Below are 25,655 nucleotides of genomic sequence, written 5' to 3'. Positions count from 1 at the left end.
TTTCCTTGAGAATCACTTCATTATCCTGCCCCTCATCATGTCCTGCAAGTTAGGGTCTAGCATGGGTATACCCGGGTTAACCCGTGGGTGTGCCGCGGGCAAAGTGCTGGCGAGGACGGTGCCCGTACCCGACCCGGGCAAAGTGACATGGGTATGGGTAGACCCGTGGGTGTACCCATGGGTACCCATGGGTGCCCACGGGTACGTGTATTGTCAAGTACCTCTATCTCGTGCTGATAGTGTATAGGGTAAGAATTATATGCTATCATTTGCTTTTGCTTTGCCCTTCCCCCTCCCTTCGCATCTGCCTTATTACCTGCCTCAATCACTTGAGCAACAACTTCCCCATCGGATAACAGAGGGGTCTTGATCCATGAGCCTACTGCTACCTGGGCCTTGAATGATTGCAAGGACATATTATGCCGTAAGTGATTGAATGGAGTGGTACATATGCCAAGATGTCATCCAGCTTGTGGGCCAATGGAGGCATGATGAGTCTGTATGTGCGGCTACCGCATCGGAAAGGCTAATGAAACTATGGATCGTAGATTGCGGTACAGGCGACGAAGGAGATGATGACGACGACGGCATTGATAGTACAGACTGTACAGGAGTGAAGGTGGAGCGAACGGACGAGACTTGGACGAGACATTCGTTGCCAACACAGTCAGCACTCCAAATACAAGTAAATACAGGTAAGTCCTCGGCCCACGGGTGACCCACGGTCTACCCACCCTAGCACTGGTCCTGCCCGTACCCGTCCCGGGTACAACGGATGGGTACCCATGATCCGTACGGGTACACCCGCACGGGTAAAGTACGGGTCGGGCGGTGGGTGTACCCGGGTAATGCCTGCCCGTGCCAGACCCTACTGCAAGTGTTGGAAAAAAAGTTCGCCGTCTTCAGCGGCTACCCGATTACTCAAGAGAAATTTAGGGAGTTCGTCCGCAGCCTTCCTGTGCCCCTTTGTCGCGCATACCCATGAGTACAGCAGTTGGCGCAGAAAACTTTCCTCGCAGCAGCGGAAATATCTACCGAGGATAACAGGTTAGGTGGCACTACGCCTTCTGGCATTCTTCACTCGCGGTCTTCCCCGGCTCGCTAGTGATGGCGAGCCAAGTATAACTAAGGATGGAATGACGCACATATTCTTCGCAACCCGCTATGTACCGTATGATCGACCATCTCTGCTGGACGTGTCGCACCCGGATAGCGAGCCCTTGCGGATCGAAACGGAGAAGAACCGAGCCATGTTGAACAAGTGGAAGGAGATCAATGAGAGCGTCGGTGGCAAGTTCGACCGCGACATGGTCACGTTCGGGATCACAAAGGAGTGTGTCCGCTATATTCGGATGTTATACTCATCCTCTCTTTACTTTTGAATATCACTGGCTTCACAGCCCACCCGCCATCAGTGTCTCTGGCATAGGCCATCGAGTTCGTCCCACATACTGTCTGGATTTTGCGATGAAGTGGTACTACTTGCAGGAATAGGATGGAGCGTAGTTCACATCGATTGCATGCCTATGTCGTCTGTAGATTAGTCTTCTGTTCAGTACTGTCGTTTCGTTGAACCAATATCCTGCACACGTGCAACACGCGTTTCTCATACTAGTCGACAATCCACATCGTATCGCATTGCATAAGCTTAAGAACAATCATTGTAGCATACGTATGAGGATGTGGAAATACCCTAGGTCATATGATACTTATAAAGGTCGTCCATAGATGAGCGAAAACAAATCGATATATGATAAGCGCCAAATAAGATAAATTACTGAATTTGACCTGCACGCTGCTCAGCCTCGGGCGCATGGACCCATGCAACCTGAGAACAAGCAGTCAGCAACCCCATCCACTCCATCGCGGACATGACTTACCGTCTGGTCGAACTCGGCATACGAATCCATCTGCTGCTTGCGGAGCTTGTTGTATCCACTGACGAGAGTCGCGAGCTTGCTTTCCTCAGCGCGCCTCGCAGCCACAGCACGCTCAAGCCCGTCTTGCAGCTCGCGGATCCTCGCCGTAGCTTCACCCAGGTCCTTCTCCATAGCAGCAGAACGAGCGGTCGCTGCTTCCAGCTCCGAACGCGTTGAGTCCAAGTCGGCGTAGAGTTCCTTGACGTGCGACTCAGATTTGACGCGAGCTGCACGAGTCACTCCCAGTTGGGCCTCGAGGTCCTTCGCCTCGCGCTGCGTTGACTCCAAGGAAAACCGCAGAGAAACGATCTCGGCCTCATAGCGGGAAGCATCCGCTGCTTTCGCGAGCTCCACCTCTTGAATCTTGGAGACAAGCTCCGCCTCGCGAGCCTGAGAAGCGGCAAGCTCGGTCGACAGCCTCTCGATTTCCGAACTTTTCCCGTCGAGCTCAAGGAGGCGCTGAGTGTTGGCGGCCTCGAGCTGTTCCACGGCCTCCATGAGCTGCTGCTTCGCCTTCTGGGTTACTTCGATTTCCCGGCTCAATGCCGCCGAGTGCTCCTCGCCATTCTGGAGCCGGGCGCGCATCTCATCCAGTGTGAGCTCAAGCTCGGACATGTGGATCTTGCTCCGGCTCAGCTCAGACTGGAGGGCAGAGACGTCTTCCTGTAGTATGTTTTCAGAAGCCTGGAGGGCAGCGATAGCATCGTTCTTCTCCGTGAGTTCTGTGTGCAGGTCCTGAACGGAAGAGTTGGCATCTGACAGGTCAACCTGCAGACTGTTGACACAGCCGCGCGACGCCTCAAGCTGTTGCTCCATGTCAATGGCAGAGGCCTCCAGAGAAGCCACTTGGATCTTCAGGCTCTCGACTTCTTGCCTGTAGCGCGAGATCTCGGCGTCATTCTGATGCACTTCCCGGATGTGGGCGTCGCGGGCCTCACACAACCGTTGCTCAAGTTCAGCCTTGTTTGCCGCCAGGTCGGTCGTTTCAGCTCGTAGCGCAGTAATGGTCTCCTCCGATGCATGCACTCGCGAGGACAAAGTAGCAATCTCGGACTCCTTCGTATTGAGCTCGTCGCGAGCACCGACCAGCTCGGCCAGGACGGCAGACAGTTCAGACGTGAGAGACAACTTATCTTGCGTCAGGCCACTGATAGTTTTGTCCTTCTCCGCCAAAATCTTCTCGAGTTCTACTTCATGCAAGCGCAGGACAGCAGAAGATTGCTCAAGGGACGCCAGGTTGTCATGGAGAGACGCTATCTCCTTATCCTTGGACGCCAGGGTAGTGTCCTTGGAAGCCGCCAGCTCCTTCTCAGAGCTCAACTCGGCCAAGAGGTCTGCAATACGCTGATCTCTCTCTGACATGATCGCCTGTGTCGCTTTCTTCTCCAGGTCAAGCTGGCTAGTCACCGCCCGCAATTCAGATGCACGAGATTCAGATACTTGATCCAAGGCCGCAAGCTGCAATACGAGTTAGAGGGTACATCTCCCGTGAATTGTGGGCTTCATACCTTCTCCTGATACTCAGCATCCAACGTCGCCCGAAGCTTTGCAAGCACCGCCATCTGAGCCTTTTCTTGCATGCCTCGAGGAGACCACTCGGGCGTCAACAAGGACTTCGCATTCCCGCCGTCCTTGCCAAGGCCGCTGACTTCGTCCGGCTCTGGCACAAGAGTGTCGCCCTCGTCATCATAGGTCATACTCGTACTATCGTACGCTGGCTCCGGTTCGGGCGTCCCAGACGTACTGGGCGCAGGCGTGGGCTGCTTGCTCAGCTGGGATATGAAGGAGCCAGATTGAGTGCGGACAAGTCCGTCCATCGCCCTCGGGCGATACGCGGAGACGGAAGAAACGGGCGGTGTGTCGGCACGAGGAGGTTCCGGTATACTGTGAAATGTGTCAGCGTTATCATAAGTAGGATGCCGACGAGACGTACAATGAGGGTCCGGGAGAGGCTGCTCGGCTGATGCTGTCGCCATGCATGGCTGCACCAATCGCCGCAGACGCAGACTTCACTTCATCGAGCTCCTTCCGGACGGCCTCGATCTCCTGTTCCTTGGCACGAAGTTCTTCACGGAGGCGCCGCGATTCTTCTGTCTCCTCATCATGGGTGTGGGACTGCAAATCGTTCATAGCTTGAGAGTGAGCTTCTTGAAGGTTGCGCAGTTGCTGCAGCAACTGGAAAGAACCGGTGAGTGTCGGTGGAACAAAAGGCAAAGGATTCCTTACCTCCGCCCTGCTCATCTGCGACGGCGGCCTTCGTCGTCCGCTAGACCTCCTCCGCCTCTTACCCCTGAAGGAATCGTCAACCTCACTGAGTACTTCATCCTCTGAGTCCACAGGGTCATGGCCACCAGCGAACTTCCTGCGCTTAGTACCACGCGTGAAGTGTTCTGATACCGATCTCCAGACTTCATCCTCCAGCAAAGGACAATCTGCATGGCTTGATGCGGCAAACTGTCGTCGGGCATCGGCGATCCTAGATAGGGGTGAGGATCTGTAGCCGAAGTACAACAACGCATGGACGTACGCTTTCTTTGCCGCAGGCGTCAAGGCTACATTGCCATTTGAGCCGGACGCCTCGATGGCCCCCTTATCCTCCTAAGAAGAGTATGAGCGAAGCCACGCTTCTTCAAGGCGGTCCACCTACCAGCTTCTCGACAGTGCGTTTCACCCAGCTGGACCACTGTGGCCCAAGCTTATCCTTCTTGGTTTCTGCCCTCTTGCGAACTGAGGATAAGGAGTGAGACAAGGCGTGACAGGAGTCATCTCTTTACCCTACCTTCAGCCCGCAGTGTGGCATGGTGCACGGCATGTTTTCTGTGCTCTTGCTGAGCATGAGATAACGCACTCAGTACACCTTAAGCGACGATTATCAGCATCCTGTCGGAGACATTCAGCTCCTGCGCGTCGACGCACGTTCCGCATATGTATACTTGGCCGTCTTCTTCGTCTTGCTAGCTACCATGATTTACGTGTTCAAGTATCGCAAACTTATGTGTTACGTTGAAGAAAGCTTCGATATGTGTCGCCGCTCTCTTGAGGTGTCGCAGTAGGATGTGGTGGAAACAGTAGAAGATTCACGAAAAGGGGTCGGGACCGCTCCACACTAATGACACGCGGTGGCTGCGCTAATGAGTCGTGGTCGGCGCGTGCTATCACGTGCACGGTACCGTATTTCTCGCGAGTCATTAGACCGTGAGTAAAACATACCGTTCGTGGTCGTATGTCTAACAATCAGTATGTCTAGTATTTGATGCCTAAAAGTATCTACACAGGCACCACCGCTCTTACAGGAGCATCCTCCCAGCCCATCGAGGCATAGGAATACACTCCCGTACATTTTCTATCCCGCTGATCCAACTGATAAGCCGCTCGAAGCCCATCCCAAAGCCCCCATGCGGCGCTCCTCCGAATTTACGCAACTCCAAATACCAGCGGTAGGCTTCAGCATCGAGCTTGTGGTACGCCAGGGCCCGCTTCAGAAGGTCCAGACGTTCCTCGCGCAACGAACCGCCTACCAGTTCCCCGACGTGCGGAACCAGCAGGTCGAAGCACGCCACGGTCTTTCCGTCGTCGTTGAGCCGCATGTAGAACGGCTTGAGCTCTATTGGGTAGTCAGTGACGAACACGGGTCCCCCGACAAGTGTCTCTGCTAGCCATTTCTCGTGTTCGCTTTGGAGTGGTTTTCCCCAAGCAGGTTTATACTGGAAGCCTTGTCCTGATTTAGCTAGTTCCTGGACAGCAGTTGCGTAGGAGATCCGTGGCCAAGCTCGACTGGCGTCCGCCGCAGACCTCAGTGCTTCGATACGAGACAGCTCAGAGTCTTTAGCGAAGACCTCCATATCTTGACTAGCCAAAGCTGTATTCACGACGGCCTTCATAGCAGCCTCCACAACCCGGCACACGTCGTCGACGGACTGGGTGAATGCCCACTCCGCTTCCAACATCCAGAACTCAGCCAAATGCCGCGCTGTCTGGGAAGGCTCGGCGCGGAAGCAAGGCGAGAGCGTGTAGACACGGGATATCGCGGTGGCCAAAGCTTCGAGGTGCAACTGCGAGGACACGGTCAGATAAGAGGGCTTCGAGAAGAACTCTTCGGTCCGCGAAGGCTCCCCAGCAGATGCCGGGTGGATGGAAGGGACTTGAGCTATTCGGAAGGCCTCCCCTGCGCCTTCACAGTCGTTCGAAGTCAAGATGGGTGTATGAACGGAGTGGAAGCCCTCCCTCTGTTATGGATCCTAAGCTTACTATTGGGTAAAACCACTGTTCCCGTACCTTAAAGAAGTCGTGGATGGCTGTCTTGGACGTGTCGCGTAATCTAAGCATGGCAGCTATGGAGTCCGTACGCGCTCGAAGATGACAGTTATCCCGTAGGTACTCTACGGACAACGCTTGCTTTTGGATGGGATATATCTGAACGGGAGTGAGTATATTCATATGACTCGTAAGATACGAACGCACCTCGGGATCGCATTCTCCTATGACCTCCCCTTCATCGACCTGTAGTTCCTTCGACTGTCCTTTGCCTGGGCTATCACATAGTTGTCCTGTGAGACTGACGCAAGCCCCATTAGTTAACCTTCATTCCCTGGTCAGCGGCTAAGATGAATGTATTTGAAAGTCCACCGGACCTCTTCGCCAATTCACCGCTCCGGAAGACAGCTTGCAAGCCACGGGCAGAGCTGCCATCAGTTATGACTGCGAACGAGACATTTTTCTGCCGGCGTATGGACTTCACCCAGCCATTGACGCGTACGGATGAAGGCGTATGTGTACTGGACCGCAGGAGGTCGTAGATCGTGGGCGGCAAGCAAGAGGTTGAGGCGAACCGTCGAAGAAACATGTCCTAAGTCTGGCAGCATATTTCGCGCCTTTTCCGCTCTCGTGAGCTACTTTCGACTACTCATGACTCGTCTTTCAATTGCTATCACAGTGGTTCTGAATCTCTAACAGTACGTTCACAAGATAATCCTCCGCTATGGACCGGTGTCGAAGTTTCGGGGGGCATCGACGTTGGCTGTACAATTAGTTTGCGGACCAGATACGACCTTTGCAAGCTCTGTCCATCCAACGTACATATGCAATCAGAGCATTATATTGCACAGTCTGTTGAGATGCAACCGGACATTACAAAGTGAAATGAAATGGCTCACAAGTCCGTTGTTAGCCAAAGTAGTCGATACAAACGTACGCGTTTTAGAGGAGAGACTCCTTCGAAATTCCATACAATCACCGTCCCCTGCCACGGCCCCTTCCGCGAACACGACCCCGGTCCCCTCTGCCTCGTCCACGTCCCCGCGCGTCGTCCCTCTTCCTGGCCTTGGGTTTAGGCGCATCGTCGACTAGAAGGGTATCGACGGGAAGGGCGTCTGGAAGAATGAAGTAACGGATGTTGTTTCCGCGGATGGAGAGTGAGTCGAGGGTTGTCGGTTCACGGTTGCGAGCGGTCATCTTAACCGTCTTCAGATGTGTGTTCATCTGCATGTCCACGCCTGCACCATGAGGCATGCTCGATGAGAGCTATTGGGAAATACGAGAGACAACGTACCAGTGATCGTCCCGTGCACGATAGACCCATTTTTGAGCTCTATGGTCACTGTCTCATTGTTCAATTTCATCAAAAATCTAAGAGAAGGGAATGAGCATACGAACAGTTTGATCATAACAAGCGCCTGCCCCGCGTGCTCGGAAGGACTGCAGATGCGCACTGCGTGGCGTACATATCGTATAATACTCACCTGACGAGCTTCATTTTGGCACAAATAACCCCTTACCAAGGGGGAGTGTTCGCTATTGAAGACGGTGCAGAGCAGGCGAGGTATGGTCGGAGTTCGAAACCGAACAGGCGAAGCGCACAGGACGCGCTTGTTCTTCGCTTCGACAAGTCCACTTGGGACGGCAGACATCTCCCCAGTGCCCACCAGTGCCTAAGGTATGCTGGTGTGCTGCTGACTTCAGATCGACTATCTACGGAGCACATTATACGCGTTTTACGTGTCGTTTCGATCCCTGGAACCGGGATCGTAACTTCGCTCATGTACACTCAGCCGACCGACTTGTGGAGGAAATCACGACGAAATACTACTTTTCTGCCATTTGTCAGGACGAGCCCAAGCGTCACTGTATTTTATTGCTTAGCGTGAAGCAAGAGGGGTACATTCTGGCTCCGGCTAGGAGTAAATCTATTGTATGTGCAGCGACCCCGTGGCGTACTGCGAGCATCGCAGCAGTCTATTGTGAAGGTCCTGTGCGTGTTGTCGTTTGCTATGTCTCAGCTGCGTCAATGTTCAGTAGCCACGGCACGCCGCGCAATGTTTGATTTGAATTATTGTGATTTGACCACTGGACCGCATGTAATGTCTCAGTCACAATGATCTACTTCAACTGCTCGTCTGAGGTGAGATTCTAGTCTTGATTCAAAAAGAGAAGTGACTTACGTTCATAATAAGTTCGTATTGTCTTGACACAATGACCTCTGCAGCTGCGCCTATATCCTGTAACGAAAACGATATCGGTAATTGTCAGAGCATCCGAGACATCTGTCGTACCTATGGCGGCAACGCCTCCGATAGCTGCAATATAAGACGGCCCAGCTCCTGCTCCAGCAACAGCAGGCCGTTTTGGCTGTCTATCAGCCTTTCCCGTACCTCCCTCTCCTCTACACGCTCTCGCGTTCTACCGAGGTACCCTCGGACGTCAGCCAGCCTCTCTTGCAAATGAGTCATTTGTGCCACAGGTGCAAGCGGCGGGCTATTGTCCCACTCGTCGATAGGGTCTTGGCCTAGCAAGGCCTCTGTTGAGAGTCCCAGCACAGGACCTTGCTCGGCGGGACCTTGGGCGGCTTCTGTACGGTAGTCCAGCATTCGTGAGTACTCCTATCTTCCAGGTCTCCTCCGATGTCCGCGTCCTCATGTAGATGTCCTCTTTTGGCCAGACGGACATCCACTTGAGGTCCGTACATCGACGTAGACTCACCTTCCTCGGATATAATAGATAGTAGGGACCTTGTCCAACGCTGGCCAAGCACCGTCATCAGGTCAGTATCAAAGGTATGAAAGTCTGAGTACTCACCGGCGCCGAACCATATCTGCTCTGTCCAGGGCCGAATGCTGATGGGAGTGCTGTCTCTTCCTCCCCCTCATCCTCTCTATGGCCCAGCCTTGACGGCGGACGCGTCACTATGGTGCGGTCCTGTATGTCTGTCTCACAGGAGTCAGTCTGCAGGACGTCACGGTATTGAACGCGCCCACCTTCAGAACCGGCTTCATGGCGCCTCCTCCTTGCGAAGCGGTGACGGAGCGACGAGAAGATAGAGCGTACACGGTCGGTGAAGTTCATTGTCTGTCCAGCAGATGATGAACTGAACCGTTTTTAATATAGAAAACGGTAGACTCACTGTCCTCGGCGAGGGCAACAATGCTACGATGGTGATGGATGGGTTAGACGGGCCATCCCTGCCCTCCTCAGCTGCGTAGATATAGGCTAGGCCGGCCAAAGCGTCGCAGTGGCGTCTGCTTCTGAGCCACAGGCCACAGGCGTCCAAGCGTTGGCGAACAGTGTCGAATGATCCTGGGACGCCACTGCGTGGTCAAAGCGTAGGCGCCTGATGCGCTTTGGCCGGTGACTGGTAAGGATATGTCGATGCGTCTTCTATTATGCAATGTTACCATTCATAAATCAGGCGCGTTATGCAGATAAAATTGCCATTGTGTTTGGAGGGTATCAAGTACATATACATATACGGATAAATTATGAGCGGTAACATTACTGGACGTCTTGAGTTGGATTGAGTCTTCTCTGGAATTGTTCATCATTCGAGTGCACTCTCAAGCTCGCCTTCCAAGTCTCTGATTACTCGCTGTAAGCCACCGTGGGTCAGATTTACCCTTTGTCGAAGAAGTGAACTTATACTCACCCACGCTTGGCAAGGTAAATCCATTGGCTCGACGTGCTGTGTATACAGCGCAACGATATCCTGGTGGAAATTACATCAGGATCGTGCATATCCCACCACGACTTATACTATGCGTTACCTTCAAGATCTCGTTCTCCCTTGCTGTCCGATGACAAGCAGCACAGCGAGCAGACGCCTGTACATTCCCATCAGCCTTCACACGTCCCTGCGTGCCTAAAGACGCACTCACCCTCCTCATCAGCGGCTCCCCCTCCGCGCCTCTCGAGCCCATATACACCAGCGTAAGGCCCCCAATATTCTGCTCCGCCCTAAGGACCGCGCTCTGATTGTCCAGTATCATCTCCCGCGCGCCGCGCAGCTGCAGCAGCACGTCCTGCTCGAGGCTGCCCAGCAGGTCGCGCGAGCGGCTGAGCTGCGCGCGCAGCTCTGCGAGCTCGGTCTGCACGGTATGCAGCCGCCGCTTGAGCGTTGGCCGCCGCCGCGGGGCGGGCGGCGCGATGTTGAGGACCTGAGGGATGCTGGGGGAGTAGACGGGGCGCGGGAGCTCGATGAGTTTGTCTTCGAGGGTGTCCTGTGCGTGTGCGTGCGCTTGGGCCGGGAGGTCTTCTTCTGAGATTGCGGGGAGGGGGGAGGCGGCGGTGCTGTGCTGCTCGAGGATCAGTTGGTTGGCGGGGGCAATGGTGGGAGGGTGCTTACTGAGGGATGGCCGCAGAGGATGTACTCGGACGCTGGGTGCGGGTGGTGGACCTTCTCTTCCTCTTGCGGTAGCTCGGACGAAGGCTCGGGTGCCTCGAGTTCCTTCTCATTAAGTGCTGCGTTGTCTGCTTTCTGTCCTGAAGCTATGCCCAAGAATCGCACGAAAGCCATGGAAGTCGGAGGTGTCGCGTCGCGGGATGTGAGGGGTTGTAGAAGTTGGGCAGTCAGGTAAGGTTGTATCCCTGACGGATATTTATCTGTGGTGTCTGCTTTTACTCCACCTACGCGTCTCAGAATGACGAGGACCTCATTAAGATGACATTTAGGAGCGGCCATGAAAGGATGGAGAGAAGTTTGATGGGAAGACGACGATAGTTGAGAATCGCGAGATGGTGTGAGACTTGGGCCAGTAGTCGTGTGGACTTCGCGGAGGGGAAGCGAGTAGGATGGTATCCGGTGGGCCGTCCGCCTGAACTTGGCCACCTCCATACTCGCGTCGGTGATGCCGTATGAACGAAGCAACGCGACCAAGGATGCTGAAGGACCAGAAGGAAGACTCGCGAAGCTCGATCTCCTGTGGCTGGCAACGCGATCAATTATGGCACGTATTATACACTAAGAGAATACACATTCTCGCGCAATCCTAGAGTTCTCGCAGAGACTCTTGCAGGTCATTCAGCTGCCTCTGAATCCTAGCGAAGTTGGCCGCGCTCCGATCTACCAGACGCTTCGCCTCGTCGAGCTCTCCGAACAGCTCGGCCATCTCCTCGCGCAACCAGATTCCCTCGTCTTTGATGAGCTGCCGCCGCATGCTAGCGACCCACCGATTTCTGGTGTACGGGCGGGGCATCGGAGCGAACTTAACTTTCCGATTTGCCTTGTGAGTACGATGTACGCCTGTGACCTTCTTGGTGGCCACAACCTGCTTGTGGGTCGCTTGTACAAGCTGAAGCCTCGTCATTCGCTGTTCCAGGGAATCTTCTGGCATATCTTTAGAAGCCACAACTTCAGAGTCCTGTGAATAGGTGAGCGGACGGACGTATCAACTTCTGACAGTAAAGTACTTACAGCGGTGCCTGCTTCCCCTGTATCTTTGTTTTCCTTGTCCGACTCCTCTCCCGTGCTGGATGCTGTGGAGAGCCACAATCAGCAATGCAAGCAGGTGTCAGGCATACTATGCATACCAGTCGTGACATGTGGCTGAACCACACCCCAAGAGCTAGACTCCGGGGATAACTGGGATGGCAGAGTGGAAAGATTGCTTGCGGTGCACATCATGTACAGAGTAAGAGTGTAGAGTGCAACGAATGTGAGTACCGGAGAGCTCCCAGAGCCGCAATATATGAATCGCTGGTCAAAGCGCGAGTGGCGAGGCCATGGCTGAGGTGAAGATTGTGGCAAGCCGCCGCGGACTCGAACAATGAACAGCCATCAAGCCACAATTAGAATGCTCGCATGGACGCACAACTTCGGTTGGCTCGACGCTTTGTGCGTATTCGTGAGTTTCGTGCATATGTTGGCGTTCGCATAGTGGCATGAGGGCAAGGCGAATCGCTTGTTCAAAGCGTTCAGTAGAAGTGATCGGGTTCGGCTAACTTTCGGACCGAAAGCCGTTTCAATGCCGGGGGTTTGTAGCTACGCGTCGAACGCTTCAACGTCGACTTTGCACACCGATGACGGTACATCCAAGGAGTCGAATATTCCCTCGTTGTGCGACCTCTGCAGCTGCAACTGGGGCTACTTCTCCCAGCAAATTGGAGAATCACCCCTTGCGACTGAGGACTTCTTCGTGAATTCGGGGTGCTGACCAGCCGTCATGCGGGGTATACTGGATTCTTCTGATCATGATGTGCGCTATGTACGAAAACACCAAACATAACTCAAATACCCGATCTATATCTCCTGGTGCTCGGTCGAACTCTGTATGTTGACGGCCCGGTGAAGCACCTTATTTTGTCCTGGGAGGGCTTGCCGTACGGAGCAGTCATAGGATGCGACTTCTGTCCAGATTTGCTTCAGATGGAGTCCTTACGTCCCTCTTTTGCACGAGTGCAGGCGATCATCAGATACAGTTTGAGCGCACCGTGAGTTACGGCAGGGTACAGCCAAAATCCGCCGAAGATATATAAAAGCTTGGTTGTAGCTCAAGGACGAAGCGACCAGCTTGTCCATACCTGCTCCGGTCATGTTCTTGACAGCTCTAGTGGGCCTTGCGCTGTACTCCTCAAGCCTGCCGCTCGTGTACGGACTGGACGATGGGTCCGGAGTGGGACGTCTTCCAGCTCTGGCATATAACAGTGAGTATACGCCCAAGCTTCACCTACCATAAGATCCGACACTGACCATTTTCCTGTTAGCCTGGAATGCCTACCAATGCAATATCGACGAGGACCTGATCGTCACCACGGCGCAGCTCATGGTGTCCCTCGGTCTCCAAGACGTCGGGTACAACCGCGTGAACCTGGACGACTGCTGGGCCATGAAGAACCGGACAGCCGATGGGTCCCTGCAGCCTGGTAATGATTGTCTATCGTGATCCGAGCCGTCGAGGCGATCAATTTATGCCATTACAGATACCACGCGGTTTAGCAAGGGCTTCAACTGGCTAACGGATCAACTGCATTCTATGGGATTGTGCGTACGACACTTTTGACTATCCTCTAATATTCTTGAACCCGCGCATGCTTCCAGCCAAGCTGGTATAGTGCGTATTCCACAAACAGATCTGGTATCTCTGCGAATGACAACGGTTTACAGTATAGCGACTCTGGTTGGCTGACCTGTGCGGGCTATCCGGGCTCCTACCAAAACGAAGCGAGGGATGCAGAGACGTTCCAAGACTGGGGGTTTGACTATCTTAAGTGGGTCTTCTCCGCTGCGCATTGTTCGTTGAATATATTTCTGTGGAAGATATGACAACTGCTACAGTAAGTGACATGCGACTGGGTGACGAAGATAGCTTTGAACTCTTGTCCTTGTCAGTTCCATTCGACGACGTACTGCGAGAGGGCGTTTATGGAAGTACGTATTCGACAGAATGTGAGCGCCTTGGGAAGACGTATCGACTCACAATGGTCTTGTAGAATATCAACGCATGTCGGGCGCCCTTGTCAACCTCTCGAAATCTACCGGCCAGCCACCGTTGCTCTTCTCCCTCTGTGAGTGGGGATGGGTGCGTAATAAGGCATTGCTTGAGGTTCATGGTATCTATCAATACTCGTTTATGTTCTACAGGACCAAGTATGGTTGTGAGTCTCCGTCTCTCGACTTCATGTCCCAGCGTGCGGGGGTTGATGAAATATTTGCAGATGGGGTGCTTCAGTTGGTCATAGCTGGAGGGTAATCATTCTCACCCGACCCTCGATTGCGCGAAAGGTATTGACACTGGTTCCTGGATAGACGACTGGTGATATTTCGCCAAGCTGGGACTCGCTTGCCAGTATCATAAACACGTGAGTGACTGGGCGAACGCAGAACTAGACAGTTTATGTATGTCCATCTGCCGTACAGGAATTCCTTCATCACGCAAGCAACGAATTTCTACGGGCGGAATGATATGGACATGGTGAGTCGATATTAGCTTTTGCTCTGGGGCTCCGTATTGAGTGCCCACGGGTACTAGTTGCAATTGTATGTGGCTGTCTTCTAATCCGAACGCGACGCTAACGCTACGCAGGGGAAACGGGAATATGACCTTCGACGAGGCAAAATCCCACTTCACCGCGTGGGCGCTGATGAAGTCCCCGCTGATCATTGGTACCAACGTACGTCCGAAGGCATATGGGCTGATGAAACGACTTGTTCACGAGTCTTGTTTAATCCAGTTGTCGGCGATCACCAATGAGACGCTCGAGATCCTCACTAACAAGGAGATCCTTGCGATTAACCAAGACCCGGTGTACGGCACGTCGATATCACCTTTCAGATGGGGCGTTAACGTGAGGCACTGTAATACCCTTCAAACCTTTTCGGGGTGTCTGATCTATGTCACAGCCCGACTGGGTGAGCAATGCTAGCTACCCGGCTCAGTACTGGAGTGGCCAGTCGCAGAACGGGACGGTGTTCATGCTGGTAAGTAGAAGTAGATGAACTCGTCGGAGGATCTTGTGGTAACAATAATTATTCCAGTTGAACACCCTCGACGAGCCAGCCGACATGACCTTCAACCTCACCGAGTCTGCGTGGATCCGTGCTGGTATCCAATATAACGTCCGAGTCTGTGCTCTCTCCAGTTCTCGCATCGTAACGTAGCACTGAACTTGAATGCGCTAGGATCTGTGGACACATACAGACAACGGGACTGCGATAAGGAGTTTCACGGCGACCGCTGTGCCCCCGCACGGGGTCGTGGCGCTTTTGTTGACGGAGGCGGGCGACGAGCCGGCGGGGCTTTGGCCGCCGTGTGCGGGCGCGGCGGACAGTCAGTGTTCGACGCCGAACGGGACGCACGTGGAATGACTGAGGGAGGTGTGTGTACTCATGGCTCAGCACTAGGCTCGGGCATTCTGGCATCTTAATGCGAGCCACTTCAAACATGTCGTGTTCAGCGAGGTGGTCGGATGCTCAGGTACATGTAATCAGAAAAACTGGTAATAGCGGTATTTTCAATGGCATTGATACAAAATGAATTCGCTGGACAGGGGTGGCTTAGAATGAGTTGTAAGTTTCAAACTGAGGGTCCGTTCAATTACAGGTTACAATTGTGGCAATGACGCCGCAGTGCCAAACAGATGCATACATAGGTGTGTGAGTTCCGCCGGCAACAGCGCTAATTATCCGAGGCACTTGAGCTTCATACAAGGCTTGTTATCTACTACTGCATCGTGAGTGTCCTTCAAGAGGGCGAGTTCGAACGGGCCCGAGCGTACGTTTGATCCATCGCTTTGAGAATCCTCGTAATAACATCTGTATTATTTGCTGCTATAGAAATTGAAGTCCACCGGGCGTACACCATGCGTGGTCCGTAAGCCCAAGTTCGCGTGTTCAGAATGAAGAATGAACATGGTTATTAGGACTTGTTGCCTACGGAGACGAATCAGGCAGCGAAAGCGAAGAGAATAAGCCCTCCTCCTCCAGAGATCGTGCTTCACTTGATGTGAGAGTCTTCATCGCCGAGCACTCCCATCGCCGTTTCCCTCTTTGCTGGCTGTCTCTTCCGTTTGGGCCAGGATCCTCACATTGGTTCGCCTGATGGGTCTCGTGTGAAATGTTAGCCATTTCTCGCATCTCCAAGGACTTTGTCAGTGTTGCTCATGGCCTGATTCAGCCCGGAAAGACACGCAAGTCCTGATACGGCGGCAAGCGCCTACGAAAAGCCATGTTCGGGCGCATAAATTGAATGACATAGAGGGATCAGAGACACCACAGAGGTCGTTGTCCCCGATGGACTTGGAACAGCGGTCGGGCCCTTCGTCCATTGCAGATGCATCCAGTGAAGCAGACGAACTATCCCGCATACGGCATTTACTACGTCCACCACCGATCGCGGGAGTAGCTGACTGGGGTATCCCGCCTGAGTCGACGGAACCGTGTGATCCAGGCATTCAGGTTTGCGGTGGTCCCTCTCAGCGTCCATGCTGAAATCGAACGTACCTGCAGGCGAAGGTTGCCCAGTTCATCGCTCTGAAGAAGGATCCCCAAAATCCAAAGCATTTCAATGACTCGCTGATGTCTAACCGATCGTTCAGGAATCCGCATCTGTATGCCAAGTTGGTGGAGTTTGTGGATGTCGATGAAAGAGTCACGAACTTCCCGAAGCATGTATGGGACCCGAGTGATGTGAGGGAAGACTGGTATGCAGACCGAATCGGTGCGTCACTCTGTTTCACCGCCGTCAACTCCTGTTAATTCCAGCGTTGGCTTGGTCTGCTCTGGTACTTCGCACCCTCCGTCATCAACGGCACATATGCATGGCTCCTTGCATTTCGCATGCTCGACACCTTCCACTCTCTGTGACGACTTTCATTCGTTGGTGAAGCTGAGTACCAGAAAGCCCGGTCGGAGCAGCAGGCTTCATCCCAGAACTCCGGCAAGCGCTCTCAGATTGACTTCACCTCCGGGAAATCAAGCGCCCCTCCCTCTGGTCCGAGGAGCGCTAATCGACATCAAGGTGCTAAGGACAGATATCAGCCGTATGGAGGGTTGCAGCACTCGTATGGAAATGGTCTTGGGGAGGGTGGGCACAAGAAGCCGCGTGAACGCAGTCGTTGGGGTTAATGTTCATGTGGTTACTCTACTGCCCATCTTGGTACTCCACTGTTCAATATATAACGGTTCTGTACACCAGAATTGAATAGATCCCTGTAGCAGCGTCGTAGCCTGTGCTCTTGGAATAGTCGACCTTTCTACTACTGAATGTTTGCGTATGTGGCTGTGGCTGCAGGATCAATGCGCCTCTTGTTCTGGACCACGACCAGCCTCCTGCTGCTCATATCGTTCTTTACTTTCGTTTCTACCGGATCATTTGCGACAGAGACCGCTATCCCGCAGGACGCTGCTCGTGACTTCTTTACGAGGCATGCTGGGCCAGAAAAGACGTCGAATCATACCAACAACTGGGCAGTGTTAGTATGCTCGTCCCGGTACTGGTTCAACTACCGAGTACGCATACATTTGGTTCTTCTTATGAGCTTATCTCAAGCGACTGTTTAGCACATGGCAAATGCTCTTGGAATGTACGCGATCCGTGTGTTCGTTGTTTATACAGCTGTATTAACCGACTAACGCAGGTATCGTACGGTTAAGAGGCTTGGGATACCCGACTCGAATATCATCCTGATGCTGGCGGACGACGTTGCGTGCAACGCGAGAAACAAGTTCCCTGCCACAGTGTTCTCGAATCAAGGGCGGAGCTTAGACCTGTATGGGGAGAATATTGAGGTGGACTACAGAGGGTACGAGGTTACCGTCGAGAACTTCATCCGAGTCTTGACAGGCAAGTGGATGATATCATGCTATCTGTAGAGCGAGGGAGCTGATTGGAGTGGTCCAGGCCGAATGGACTCTTCCGTCCCTCGATCGAAGCGACTTTTAACGGACGACCGGTCTAATGTCTTCGTTTACATGACCGGTCATGGCGGAAATGAGTTTCTCAAGTTCCAGGACAACGAGGAGATAAGCGCATTTGACATCGCCGATGCGTTCGAACAGATGTGGCAGAAGAAACGGTGCGCTTCCGTCGTCAATTCAACGCCCCTTCTAGGCTCACATCAATGGACAGGTATAATGAGATATTCTTTATGATCGACACCTGCCAGGCCAACAGTATGTTCTCCAAGATATATTCCCCCAACATCCTGGCGACGGGTTCGTCCGAAGTCGGGGAGAACTCCTACTCTGTAGGTCGTTACTCGTCCGGCTTTTCGCTGTGCTGAGACGGCCTAACCCTCACAGTACGAGAATGACAATGACGTGGGCGTTGCCGTCATCGACACCTTCACGCACTACGTTCTGCAATTCATGGAAGGGATCAACAAGACCAGCCAGCTGACCATGCAGGACCTCGTACGTTTGACCGCTGCACGCCCTCTTAGTGCGGCTCGTCTGATGCAGTTTAAAGTTCAACACGTTCTCGTTTGATAAGATCAAGTCAACACCGGGGGTGCGCTCGGATCTGTTCGGTCGTCCGCTGGACCGCACGCTCATCACTGACTTCCTCGGCGGAGTTGCGCAAGTCGAGCTGGTGGACGAGGATGCGTCGGCCGAAGAGCCCTCTTTCTCTGCCGATAACTTCTCAGAGCCGGAGTCACCGAGTGACGAGATTTTACTCGCGGTGGAAGCAGAGTTACGCTCGGGGAATAACATCAGCAGGGGAGACCGCACCCCTACTACAGCAACGAACGTCGACTCTTCCTGGTACGGGCTTGTGAAGGTGCTGCGTGCGTGGGGTTCCGCAGCCGTAGTGGGAGGGCTGATCGGATGGATCGTCACGTCCCGGTGAAGTAGGCGAGGGGAATCTCACCCAGGTGATATGCTGTACTGTTACTACATTCCGATAATCGCGATTGGGGTCTTTTAGATGGTTCGCCATGCAACTGGTATACATACTGCAGCCTTACTTCGAGGCGTCGTGCCTTGAGTTCGATGGGTGACATCGGATTCACGGCAGTTCATGACATTTACGCAGTTTCTTCGGAGGGCATGTCACGGACTTCACTTCACGAAAAGCAGGATACTTCGGGCCATGAGGAGGTCCTGAATGACATGGTCGAGCTCCATTTCCTTGAGGTCAGTCTCTTGCACATTGATATCCCTGTTGCGATCTATGTCTGTCCTTCATTCGGTTGGCGTTGAACTCGTGGTATGGCAGGAAAAGCGGCGAGCATGGATTCATCACAGACTCGCGTCAAGGCATGCAGTTATGCCAGCGACCACTCGCCCCTTGACTTAAGTTTGGTCCCAGACTCCGGATGGGAATATCTTCGACATAAGAAGCTAAGCTAAGTGTGTTGAGGCTTGAACTTACTGTCGAGTGTATCCTATCAGGCGACCCAGCCTGGATTGTATTCTATGATTTCCGAAGGAGCGGCCTGTGGTCAAGATCCGGAACTTGGTCTACTGTGCCCTGGCATCGCGCGTAGGATCAGCACCGTGAAATAGCGTGAGGACACACACGGTAGTGAATTGCGCACTATCGTAACAGAGTGTCGGAGTCATACGCGAGTTATCCGGGACACAAGGGGCGAACTTAACCTTCCCGTTTCTGTCGGTACCGCAACTTCCAGACTGCCTATGGAAGAGTGGCGCCTGAGTTCGACTCCTATAGCACTCCAGCCTCAACCAGTCCATCAATATTGTGATGCGGCTCTGAGAGTCTGCCGTAGCGCGCGTTTCTTAAACGCCGACCTATCCATAGAATCGCGCGTATGAGGGAGATAATACGGTAGTTATTGAACGGTAAGCCGCGATATCGGGATGGTCAGCGTCAAATTAGCTCTGCACGGATGAATACCAAGTCAGAAGCGGAAAACCACCGTGAAGTGCAAACGGGCCCGAAGACGCCAAGAGTTGAGTCAGTCAGAGAAGTGCAGGTGAGTTGAACTGCGTACAGTCCGTATAATGTGGCTCGGGGCCTTGTAAGAGTTGACCTTTTAAATAGTGGGTCCTTTTGGTGGGTATTGTCATCTCCCGCATCACCATACCAAAGATGTCGCAGTACGCACACCTTTCGGACCCTGATCCAGAGCTCTTGGCTGCCTTCAATGCATGGACAGGTGATGCGCGTGATGCAGTAGCAAGCTTCACGACTATAGCTTCTGCGAGGGAGAAGGCCAAAGCGTTCATCGGTATGATCATGGATTACCACCGACCGCATCTCCCCCCTGGTAGGTTTCGTCAGACGCGATCAGTACATGAAATAATAGCTCACAACTCCGTCTGGTGCAGATGAGAAGTACAGGATGGAAGATCACAAGCTTTCGGTGTTTGGAGGGGAGATTACAGTTAGAGTATTGACTCCAAGGAATGCAGACAACTCACATGAGCAAAACTCCTTCCCCCTGCTGCTCTGGATGCATGGCGGAGGTAGGTACATGACCCTGGTAAAAAGCACACGGCGTAAAACTGTAGAGAATAGGCTGGGGGGTCTCGAACATAGACCAGGACGACTTCTACTTAAGGAGAATATGCGTCGACCTACAAATCTGCATTCTCAATGTGGACTACAGGTTAGTATCCTGTTCTCCTTTATTTATTTCTTATTGATTGTATGGCGCGACAGGCTCGCTCCCGAGTATCCGTTCCCGACCGGCTTGGACGATTGCTACTCTGCGCTCAAATGGGTACGTCTCTGTACCAGCCTCAGGACGAACGTGCCTGATAGGCCATGCCGCCTCGCACACAGGCAGCTGCCAACTCGTCCTTTTTCAATGTTGATTTGTCGCGAGGATTCCTCGTTGCAGGTCAATCTTCTGGGTCCAACTTCGCCGCCGCGATAGCCCACCGAGCCGTTGCGGACCCATTCTTCAGCGACAAGCCTGTCACGGGACATGTCCTCCAGCTTGCCTTGGTGTGCCATCCTGACGCATATCCCCCTGAGTACATCAGTGACATACTGGAGTTTCACTATACATACTCATTGGGAGTAGGTGTAGATTGGAGATGATCTCGATGGAGCAAAACAAAGACGCTCCATTTCTTAGGAAAGAGCACATGCTAGGGGCATGGCGTATGTCTTGGCATCAGTTTCGGGACGCGGTGTGCTGACTCCTTCACTAGACAGATACGGCGGCTCTCCAACCGATCCCGACGTATCACCCCTCTTGTACAAGCATGAAGGCCTCTCGCCCATGTATGCCCAAGTCTGCGGATGGGACGTTCTGCGTGACGAGGGCCTCCTTTACGAGAAACTGGTGAGAGAAGCCGGGGTGCACACCAAGGTCGATGTGTGAGTCAGCCCGTTCTTGGCTGAATATCGTCGCCGGGATGCTGAAGCGATAAATAGATACCCCGGAGCATTCCATGGGTTCTCCTGCGCATTCTCGGACGTTCGGCTTGGTGTACGCTTCGACAGGGAATTTAGGGAAGGCATCAGATGGCTTTTGAGCTTAAGCAAGAAAGACGTGCAGCAGAATTATGGCGTTACTGCTACTGTCGTAGATGACTTACCTGGATAGAACAAGTAACGAAGTATCTGACTGCGCACTGCTGCAGACCCTGATGTGCTTGCCAGTAAAGAACACCGAATAAAGAGCAGGTATGTCTTCTATTCGCCTGCAGCTATATCATCGTATGTTCTAAGGCCGCAGATGCGGACCCCGTTCATCAGCCAGAAGTCGTCCTCAGACACGAATTTCTCCTGCAACCGGACAACTATAAGCGGATCCGGCCAGTGATGCAAGCAGAATTCTCCATCCTCTCGTTTATCAACGTCCCACATACGGTCGTTCACGCCCACTGTGGCCAGGGAAGCGATGTCTGCGGCCAAGTCTACGGCCAGGAAGGGATGAAATCGTCGTACGTTGCCGATGTACAAAAAATGGAGGTTGAGGAGCTCGCGAAAGCGGTCCAGCTAAAACACAATAAGTGTTACGATCGGCGTAACGATATGGTCCAGGCTTACCAAGGGCTCAGTGTGGCAATCTATGCGTTCAAAGGCAGATATCAAACGCAGAGATGATAGATTGTTCGGAAGGCAATCAGAAAGTCGTCGGCATTGTTCATCAGTCCACTTCATGCTGCTGACATCACTGTTCCAGCCTGCGCAACCCAAATTGAGGCCAAGAACGCTGATAGGACTCTCGCGATTTAATATGCCAGCTAATGTCACGATTGGGTCATCATGGAAGGAGAAAGCGAGGTCTAATCGGCGAAGAGCAGTCGAGTTCCGTATAGTGTGTATCAGGGGCAGTAGCTCTTCCTGGGTGAATGCTACCTCAGCCTCTAACCTTAGAGATTGCAGTTGGGATAAGGCCGAAGAGTGTTCTTGCAAGAGCGTGAAAAGGGCCGGACTGTCACTGAACACCGACAAAGATCGCAGTGAAGTCAAGTGATGGAGGATTAAGCCCAGCCAGGAGAATTGCTCGCCAAAAAGGGTGTAAAGATGCAGATGCGTCAGTTGAGACAGGGTAGGGATGGGCAAACTGACCGCCCGCCAGCCCTCGATATCAAGTTTCCGGAGAGTGTTCTGATTGTTGCGCATGAGCTCCTCCAGCGAAGGGCGTGAGGACGGGTCGACCGTCTGAAACTCTTCCGGAAAATGTTCATCCTCCACATCCTCTCCATCGGCGCAGCAGATGAATGTGCTAAGATGTCTAAGACCTCGAAGGAGGGTCACATGCTTTTCCGAGTCCAGCAAGTACCTTGTGCGTTGGTAGGGGGATCGTAGGGATAGATAAGTGTTCTGGAGAGCGGAATGACGGGGAATCTACGAATCACATACCTTGGTAACCTGAGTTCTTCCAGTTCTGGACACGTATGAACTAGAACAGCGACGATGTCATCAGCGACGGGCGGCCATCCTCCATACCAATGGAAGGCTTTGAGGTGTCCGACGTGGCGCAGCGCTTTCTCCAAGCAGTCTAAGAACGTATAATGAGATCACTGCGCGGATACGGCTACACGACTCCATACTGACTCTTTTCAAATATGAAAGGCCCATCACTAAGGTATATAACTACAACTTTCCTAACGGAGGCAGCGAATCTTGAGTCACTGGTAATCCGGTCAAGAAGCTGCCAGCTCTCGTCATACAGCCTCTTCTCATAGTCATCCGTCTCCCTTCCTCGAGTAAGCCAGACGTCAGGTCGGAGCTGGTCGAGGAGGGTTGTGACGCCAAAATATAGAGTCACAGTCGAGAAGAGGTGTCCGAGTGCAATATCGTGCATTCTGCGACAGACTTGCAGGCAGCTCCGGAGATCAGCTTTAGGAAGATACCATATTACCTGATCCCATAGCTCAATGGGCAAGAACACCATAGGGACAGTAGGTAGTCAGAGATGAAGCACGAGCAGGCGATTGTGAATATGGCGTGGGAGTTTTGTCCAGAGGGACACACTTCGCAGGTTTCTATTACTCGAGTAAATAATGACCCATGTACATATTGTGGCTTTATTCAGAGTTGTGAAACGTATACAAAGCTGTCTGGACTATAGAAAGCTTCAGAGGACGTGTCTTTGCTAACCCCGCATCCACCGCCCACTGGATATACCACGCCCGACAAATACTGAACCAGACGAAAACCCACACATAGCCGAAAAATCGCGGACACCGCTTTTTAAGGCCCACTCGGCTCGCGAAGGCAATCACGGCGTCCTCCAACGTAATTGCCACTGCCTGAGCGAGAAAGAACGGGAAGGATGCACCGAGGTATTGTTTGCCCACCATGGCGTCCCCGCCGATGTGCACCAGACCCGATACAAGGAAGCCGACATATAGCTGGATGTACGAGGAGCTGGTAGTACCCCTCTTACACCCAAGGGTTTGAGCGGAATATCTCCCGATGGAGGAAGTGTACTAGTGAAAGTGCAATAAGGGGTGTCGGCTTTCACTTGTATACAATTGATTGAATGAATAACTTACACGACGCATGAGTTGGTGCCAGGTGACTCTAATCCATATCGTTGGATTGGAGGGTAAGTTAGGGGGTTCTCTTCCTTGAGTAAGATAAAGCGTACCCCCAGTGCCGCCTGACTGTGTAACACTCCTTCCAATCTCCAAACAAATCAGGCCAATACCTTGGCTCCGATACGCCTGAAGACACACAGAAAGCCGAGAGTGCCAAATATTGCATGTTCAAGGAGCCATGTGCGAGGGTGAGCCACGCGATAATATTAACGCAACGGCAGAAGTAGCCCTGGGAGTGAATATCGAACGGTGATGCTCCGGGTCTGGGGTTGGTGAATAACGGGTTTGAGTGAATATAGGTCTGAGCGAAGTCCACCAGAAGGTAGAACGTGAACGCTCGCAGCAGCTGCCTTGCTACGAAGCGCCAACGTGATTGAGCCGAAGCTGGCGGTACATTTGCAACCTACTCAAAAAGAGATGTTTAGGGTTTAAAATCTTTGTCTGGCGGAAACGGAAGAAAGAGGGTCGAGTCGCACCTGATAATTCCATCCCACACCCCGAGGGCTATATAAGGCGCACAGCGTCCAATACCATCGTTTCAAGAATGGTAAGGACGCCAAGTGGGTGCTATCCTTCTCAAGGGAGAAGTCAGATACGGGATCCGTCAGCCAGAGCATATGTATGGCAGTCGCGAGGTCGCTGGAGATCGCAGATCCCATAGAGTAGTCACGCAGGCTATCGCCGGTGGACAAAGTGAATCCCTTCACGAGAGTAAAGGAGTACGCGACGAAGCAAGCTAGTCTGACATGCGGTTTCAATTGGAGCGCAATGACAAAGGAGAGGCATATGTTGGGCAAGAGGAGATTGCGGAGGATCGAGAAGGAGCCTGTGACATTGGGGAGATCGGTGGTCAAGAATGAGGAGGGGGAGCTGCCGTTGTGAACGAGCAGTTCATCCATGGTATACTATAGAGCGGGTGAGATGTATCCTGACTTCGAAGAGCGTTCGGTCGTTATCTACAACTTCTCTGTCAGTGTTATAATGTGGCTCGGCCCAGCAGCCTTGAGTAATTTCTGCTGACCATCTCTGGTAATCCGATCAGCTAGCGAAATGTGCATATCCTTCCAGGGATGGGCCTTCTCATGCGAGATTACATCTTTACGGCTTCGTGCCACGGCGAGCGTTCTGGTTGGCAGGTATCTTCCACAGCTTCCTTCAGAAAGGGACGATAATCAAGCGTCGGATTTTAAGGGCGATTGATTGATTAATGGAAGAGAAAACGAAGACAGTGTATTTACTTACCAGTCTCAGGCTTATCCAGTCATGCCTTCTGTAGAGTAACATTGTACAACCAATGTGCAGTGTCCTATGTACTACTGAGTCATCGCAGATTCAGAAGTGGAGATGTACTTCACTCACACCAGCTATGACGTCGGATGAGACAGCTCCTGCATGCCGATAGAGAAGAATATGGGACCACAAACGTTCAATTCCATGATTGACAGGTGCTTGGAAGTCTATCATACGACGGCGGCTATGATTCTCGGGCCCACCCTATCCACCCGAGTGACGCCAAAAGCGAGACGCCTTAGACTTGGGACTACGCCCCAAGACGCGAGACCAAGGGGTCTTGCAAACCTTATTTTGCCACCCCACCTGAACGCCCCCCCTGGGTACCCCACCTCGTCCCCCTTGACTTCAACGCTCGAGCATCGGTCTACACACAGTACACGTCACCGCCTACGCTAGTATAATAAGGCCGTCCGCTACTCTGCTCGACACCCCGTCCTCGCTGTCTTCCCTGTCAACCACCATGCCCTTGCCGCTTCCGGCAGCGGTCCGGGTAGAAGTCTGGTAGCAGACCCCAACCCTAGGGCGTACCGCCACGTGTCTGGTGACACAGGCGCGCCGCTTCTTCGAGGCTGCGTCCCGCCTTTCCGGCACCTCGTCAGTAGGCCCGTCGTCGTCGTCGCCGACGATGAGCATAGCTATAGTACTTGTATGTAGTCATAAAAACATGGAATAAATTTCATTAAATACAGAAAATTCATGCTATTGCATTGACATGTACGCGGCGTCACTTAGACGCTCCGATCGAGCGTCATCGCCGTCAGGTTGTCGTG

The 25,655-nt window shown here is 52.9% G+C and overlaps 11 protein-coding genes across 11 annotated transcripts; 4 read left to right on the top strand and 7 right to left on the bottom strand.

Annotated features, from left to right (window-relative positions):
* Positions 1-1,633: 1,633 nt before the first annotated feature.
* GLOTRDRAFT_140511 (uncharacterized protein) lies at positions 1,634-5,012 on the bottom strand. Its single transcript, XM_007871056.1, has 9 exons — positions 4,836-5,012; positions 4,699-4,776; positions 4,567-4,646; positions 4,447-4,517; positions 4,146-4,395; positions 3,853-4,094; positions 3,428-3,803; positions 1,881-3,377; positions 1,634-1,828 (listed from the first exon to the last, which is right to left on the bottom strand). Exons 1-9 carry the CDS (start codon positions 4,882-4,884, stop codon positions 1,775-1,777), a joined length of 2,697 nt encoding a protein of 898 aa, XP_007869247.1. The 5' UTR covers positions 4,885-5,012; the 3' UTR covers positions 1,634-1,774.
* Positions 5,013-5,147: 135 nt separating this feature from the next.
* Positions 5,148-6,762, bottom strand: GLOTRDRAFT_80206 (asparaginyl-tRNA synthetase; the record flags this gene model as incomplete). The annotated part of the gene is made up of 4 exons (XM_007871055.1): positions 5,148-6,145; positions 6,195-6,332; positions 6,381-6,498; positions 6,551-6,762. 4 exons carry the CDS (start codon positions 6,760-6,762, stop codon positions 5,207-5,209), a joined length of 1,407 nt encoding a protein of 468 aa, XP_007869246.1. The 3' UTR covers positions 5,148-5,206.
* A 390-nt stretch (positions 6,763-7,152) lies between these two features.
* GLOTRDRAFT_117569 (Sm-like ribonucleoprotein) lies at positions 7,153-7,739 on the bottom strand (the record flags this gene model as incomplete). The annotated part of the gene is made up of 3 exons (XM_007871054.1): positions 7,658-7,739; positions 7,468-7,544; positions 7,153-7,411 (listed from the first exon to the last, which is right to left on the bottom strand). Coding segments are annotated over exons 1-3 (348 nt in total), but the record flags the coding sequence as incomplete, so codon positions are not given.
* A 728-nt stretch (positions 7,740-8,467) lies between these two features.
* Positions 8,468-10,701, bottom strand: GLOTRDRAFT_132167 (uncharacterized protein; the record flags this gene model as incomplete). Its single annotated transcript, XM_007871053.1, has 10 exons — positions 8,468-8,763; positions 8,895-8,934; positions 8,991-9,118; positions 9,170-9,260; positions 9,316-9,401; positions 9,744-9,777; positions 9,835-9,894; positions 9,953-10,009; positions 10,064-10,480; positions 10,531-10,701. The coding sequence occupies 10 exons, from the start codon at positions 10,699-10,701 to the stop codon at positions 8,468-8,470; spliced, it is 1,380 nt and encodes a 459-aa protein (XP_007869244.1).
* A 374-nt stretch (positions 10,702-11,075) lies between these two features.
* GLOTRDRAFT_112140 (uncharacterized protein) lies at positions 11,076-11,887 on the bottom strand. The gene is made up of 3 exons (XM_007871052.1): positions 11,715-11,887; positions 11,599-11,660; positions 11,076-11,545 (listed from the first exon to the last, which is right to left on the bottom strand). Exons 1-3 carry the CDS (start codon positions 11,806-11,808, stop codon positions 11,174-11,176), a joined length of 528 nt encoding a protein of 175 aa, XP_007869243.1. The 5' UTR covers positions 11,809-11,887; the 3' UTR covers positions 11,076-11,173.
* An 828-nt stretch (positions 11,888-12,715) lies between these two features.
* On the top strand, positions 12,716-15,155 carry GLOTRDRAFT_117566 (glycoside hydrolase; the record flags this gene model as incomplete). The annotated part of the gene is made up of 18 exons (XM_007871051.1): positions 12,716-12,827; positions 12,888-13,046; positions 13,104-13,164; positions 13,222-13,234; positions 13,288-13,391; positions 13,441-13,457; positions 13,513-13,551; positions 13,614-13,702; positions 13,765-13,778; positions 13,839-13,869; positions 13,930-13,982; positions 14,041-14,095; positions 14,153-14,160; positions 14,207-14,294; positions 14,355-14,468; positions 14,524-14,601; positions 14,659-14,745; positions 14,803-15,155. The coding sequence occupies 18 exons, from the start codon at positions 12,716-12,718 to the stop codon at positions 14,986-14,988; spliced, it is 1,308 nt and encodes a 435-aa protein (XP_007869242.1). The 3' UTR covers positions 14,989-15,155.
* Positions 15,156-15,319: 164 nt separating this feature from the next.
* Positions 15,320-16,892, top strand: GLOTRDRAFT_117565 (HCNGP-domain-containing protein). The gene is made up of 5 exons (XM_007871050.1): positions 15,320-15,394; positions 15,457-15,738; positions 15,797-16,077; positions 16,129-16,339; positions 16,508-16,892. Exons 3-5 carry the CDS (start codon positions 15,913-15,915, stop codon positions 16,744-16,746), a joined length of 615 nt encoding a protein of 204 aa, XP_007869241.1. The 5' UTR covers positions 15,320-15,394; positions 15,457-15,738; positions 15,797-15,912; the 3' UTR covers positions 16,747-16,892.
* Positions 16,893-16,917: 25 nt separating this feature from the next.
* On the top strand, positions 16,918-18,593 carry GLOTRDRAFT_80198 (uncharacterized protein; the record flags this gene model as incomplete). The annotated part of the gene is made up of 7 exons (XM_007871049.1): positions 16,918-17,130; positions 17,182-17,204; positions 17,259-17,464; positions 17,522-17,696; positions 17,750-17,867; positions 17,923-18,033; positions 18,089-18,593. The coding sequence occupies 7 exons, from the start codon at positions 16,918-16,920 to the stop codon at positions 18,467-18,469; spliced, it is 1,227 nt and encodes a 408-aa protein (XP_007869240.1). The 3' UTR covers positions 18,470-18,593.
* Positions 18,594-19,675: 1,082 nt separating this feature from the next.
* On the top strand, positions 19,676-21,143 carry GLOTRDRAFT_107650 (alpha/beta-hydrolase; the record flags this gene model as incomplete). The annotated part of the gene is made up of 9 exons (XM_007871048.1): positions 19,676-19,742; positions 19,764-19,853; positions 19,915-20,052; positions 20,105-20,195; positions 20,249-20,339; positions 20,372-20,565; positions 20,616-20,695; positions 20,746-20,914; positions 20,972-21,143. The coding sequence occupies 9 exons, from the start codon at positions 19,676-19,678 to the stop codon at positions 21,141-21,143; spliced, it is 1,092 nt and encodes a 363-aa protein (XP_007869239.1).
* Positions 20,823-22,853, bottom strand: GLOTRDRAFT_140506 (uncharacterized protein; the record flags this gene model as incomplete). Its single annotated transcript, XM_007871047.1, has 6 exons — positions 20,823-20,914; positions 20,972-21,031; positions 21,136-21,538; positions 21,590-22,328; positions 22,409-22,547; positions 22,604-22,853. 4 exons carry the CDS (start codon positions 22,851-22,853, stop codon positions 21,233-21,235), a joined length of 1,434 nt encoding a protein of 477 aa, XP_007869238.1. The 3' UTR covers positions 20,823-20,914; positions 20,972-21,031; positions 21,136-21,232.
* Positions 22,854-23,076: 223 nt separating this feature from the next.
* Positions 23,077-24,491, bottom strand: GLOTRDRAFT_80193 (uncharacterized protein; the record flags this gene model as incomplete). Its single annotated transcript, XM_007871046.1, has 4 exons — positions 23,077-23,481; positions 23,548-23,575; positions 23,643-23,995; positions 24,069-24,491. The coding sequence occupies 4 exons, from the start codon at positions 24,489-24,491 to the stop codon at positions 23,077-23,079; spliced, it is 1,209 nt and encodes a 402-aa protein (XP_007869237.1).
* Positions 24,492-25,655: the final 1,164 nt, after the last annotated feature.

The sequence above is a fragment of the Gloeophyllum trabeum genome, assembly GCF_000344685.1.
Source record: "Gloeophyllum trabeum ATCC 11539 unplaced genomic scaffold GLOTRscaffold_00013, whole genome shotgun sequence".
Lineage (NCBI taxonomy): Eukaryota > Fungi > Basidiomycota > Agaricomycetes > Gloeophyllales > Gloeophyllaceae > Gloeophyllum > Gloeophyllum trabeum.
Note: the sequence above shows the minus strand (reverse complement) of the source record. Positions and strands in the feature narration are given on the sequence as shown.

What these genes read in the sequence shown, in the direction of transcription:
- GLOTRDRAFT_112140 (XM_007871052.1), bottom strand. Translation starts at nt 11,808, where the DNA reads ATGATGTGCACCGCAAGCAATCTTTCCACTCTGCCATCCCAGTTATCC. An exon ending in TCAGCCACATGTCACGACTG is followed by an intron (nt 11,661 to 11,714) that starts GTATGCATAGTA and finishes GGCTCTCCACAG; the next exon opens with CATCCAGCACGGGAGAGGAG. An exon ending in CAGGGGAAGCAGGCACCGCT is followed by an intron (nt 11,546 to 11,598) that starts GTAAGTACTTTA and finishes ACCTATTCACAG; the next exon opens with GACTCTGAAGTTGTGGCTTC.
- GLOTRDRAFT_140511 (XM_007871056.1), bottom strand. Translation starts at nt 4,884, where the DNA reads ATGGTAGCTAGCAAGACGAAGAAGACGGCCAAGTATACATATGCGGAA. An exon ending in TGCCACACTGCGGGCTGAAG is followed by an intron (nt 4,647 to 4,698) that starts GTAGGGTAAAGA and finishes CCTTATCCTCAG; the next exon opens with TTCGCAAGAGGGCAGAAACC. An exon ending in CGCAGATGAGCAGGGCGGAG is followed by an intron (nt 4,095 to 4,145) that starts GTAAGGAATCCT and finishes GGTTCTTTCCAG; the next exon opens with TTGCTGCAGCAACTGCGCAA.
- GLOTRDRAFT_117565 (XM_007871050.1), top strand. Translation starts at nt 15,913, where the DNA reads ATGGACTTGGAACAGCGGTCGGGCCCTTCGTCCATTGCAGATGCATCC. An exon ending in CGTGTGATCCAGGCATTCAG is followed by an intron (nt 16,078 to 16,128) that starts GTTTGCGGTGGT and finishes ACGTACCTGCAG; the next exon opens with GCGAAGGTTGCCCAGTTCAT. An exon ending in CTGGTATGCAGACCGAATCG is followed by an intron (nt 16,340 to 16,507) that starts GTGCGTCACTCT and finishes TCGTTGGTGAAG; the next exon opens with CTGAGTACCAGAAAGCCCGG.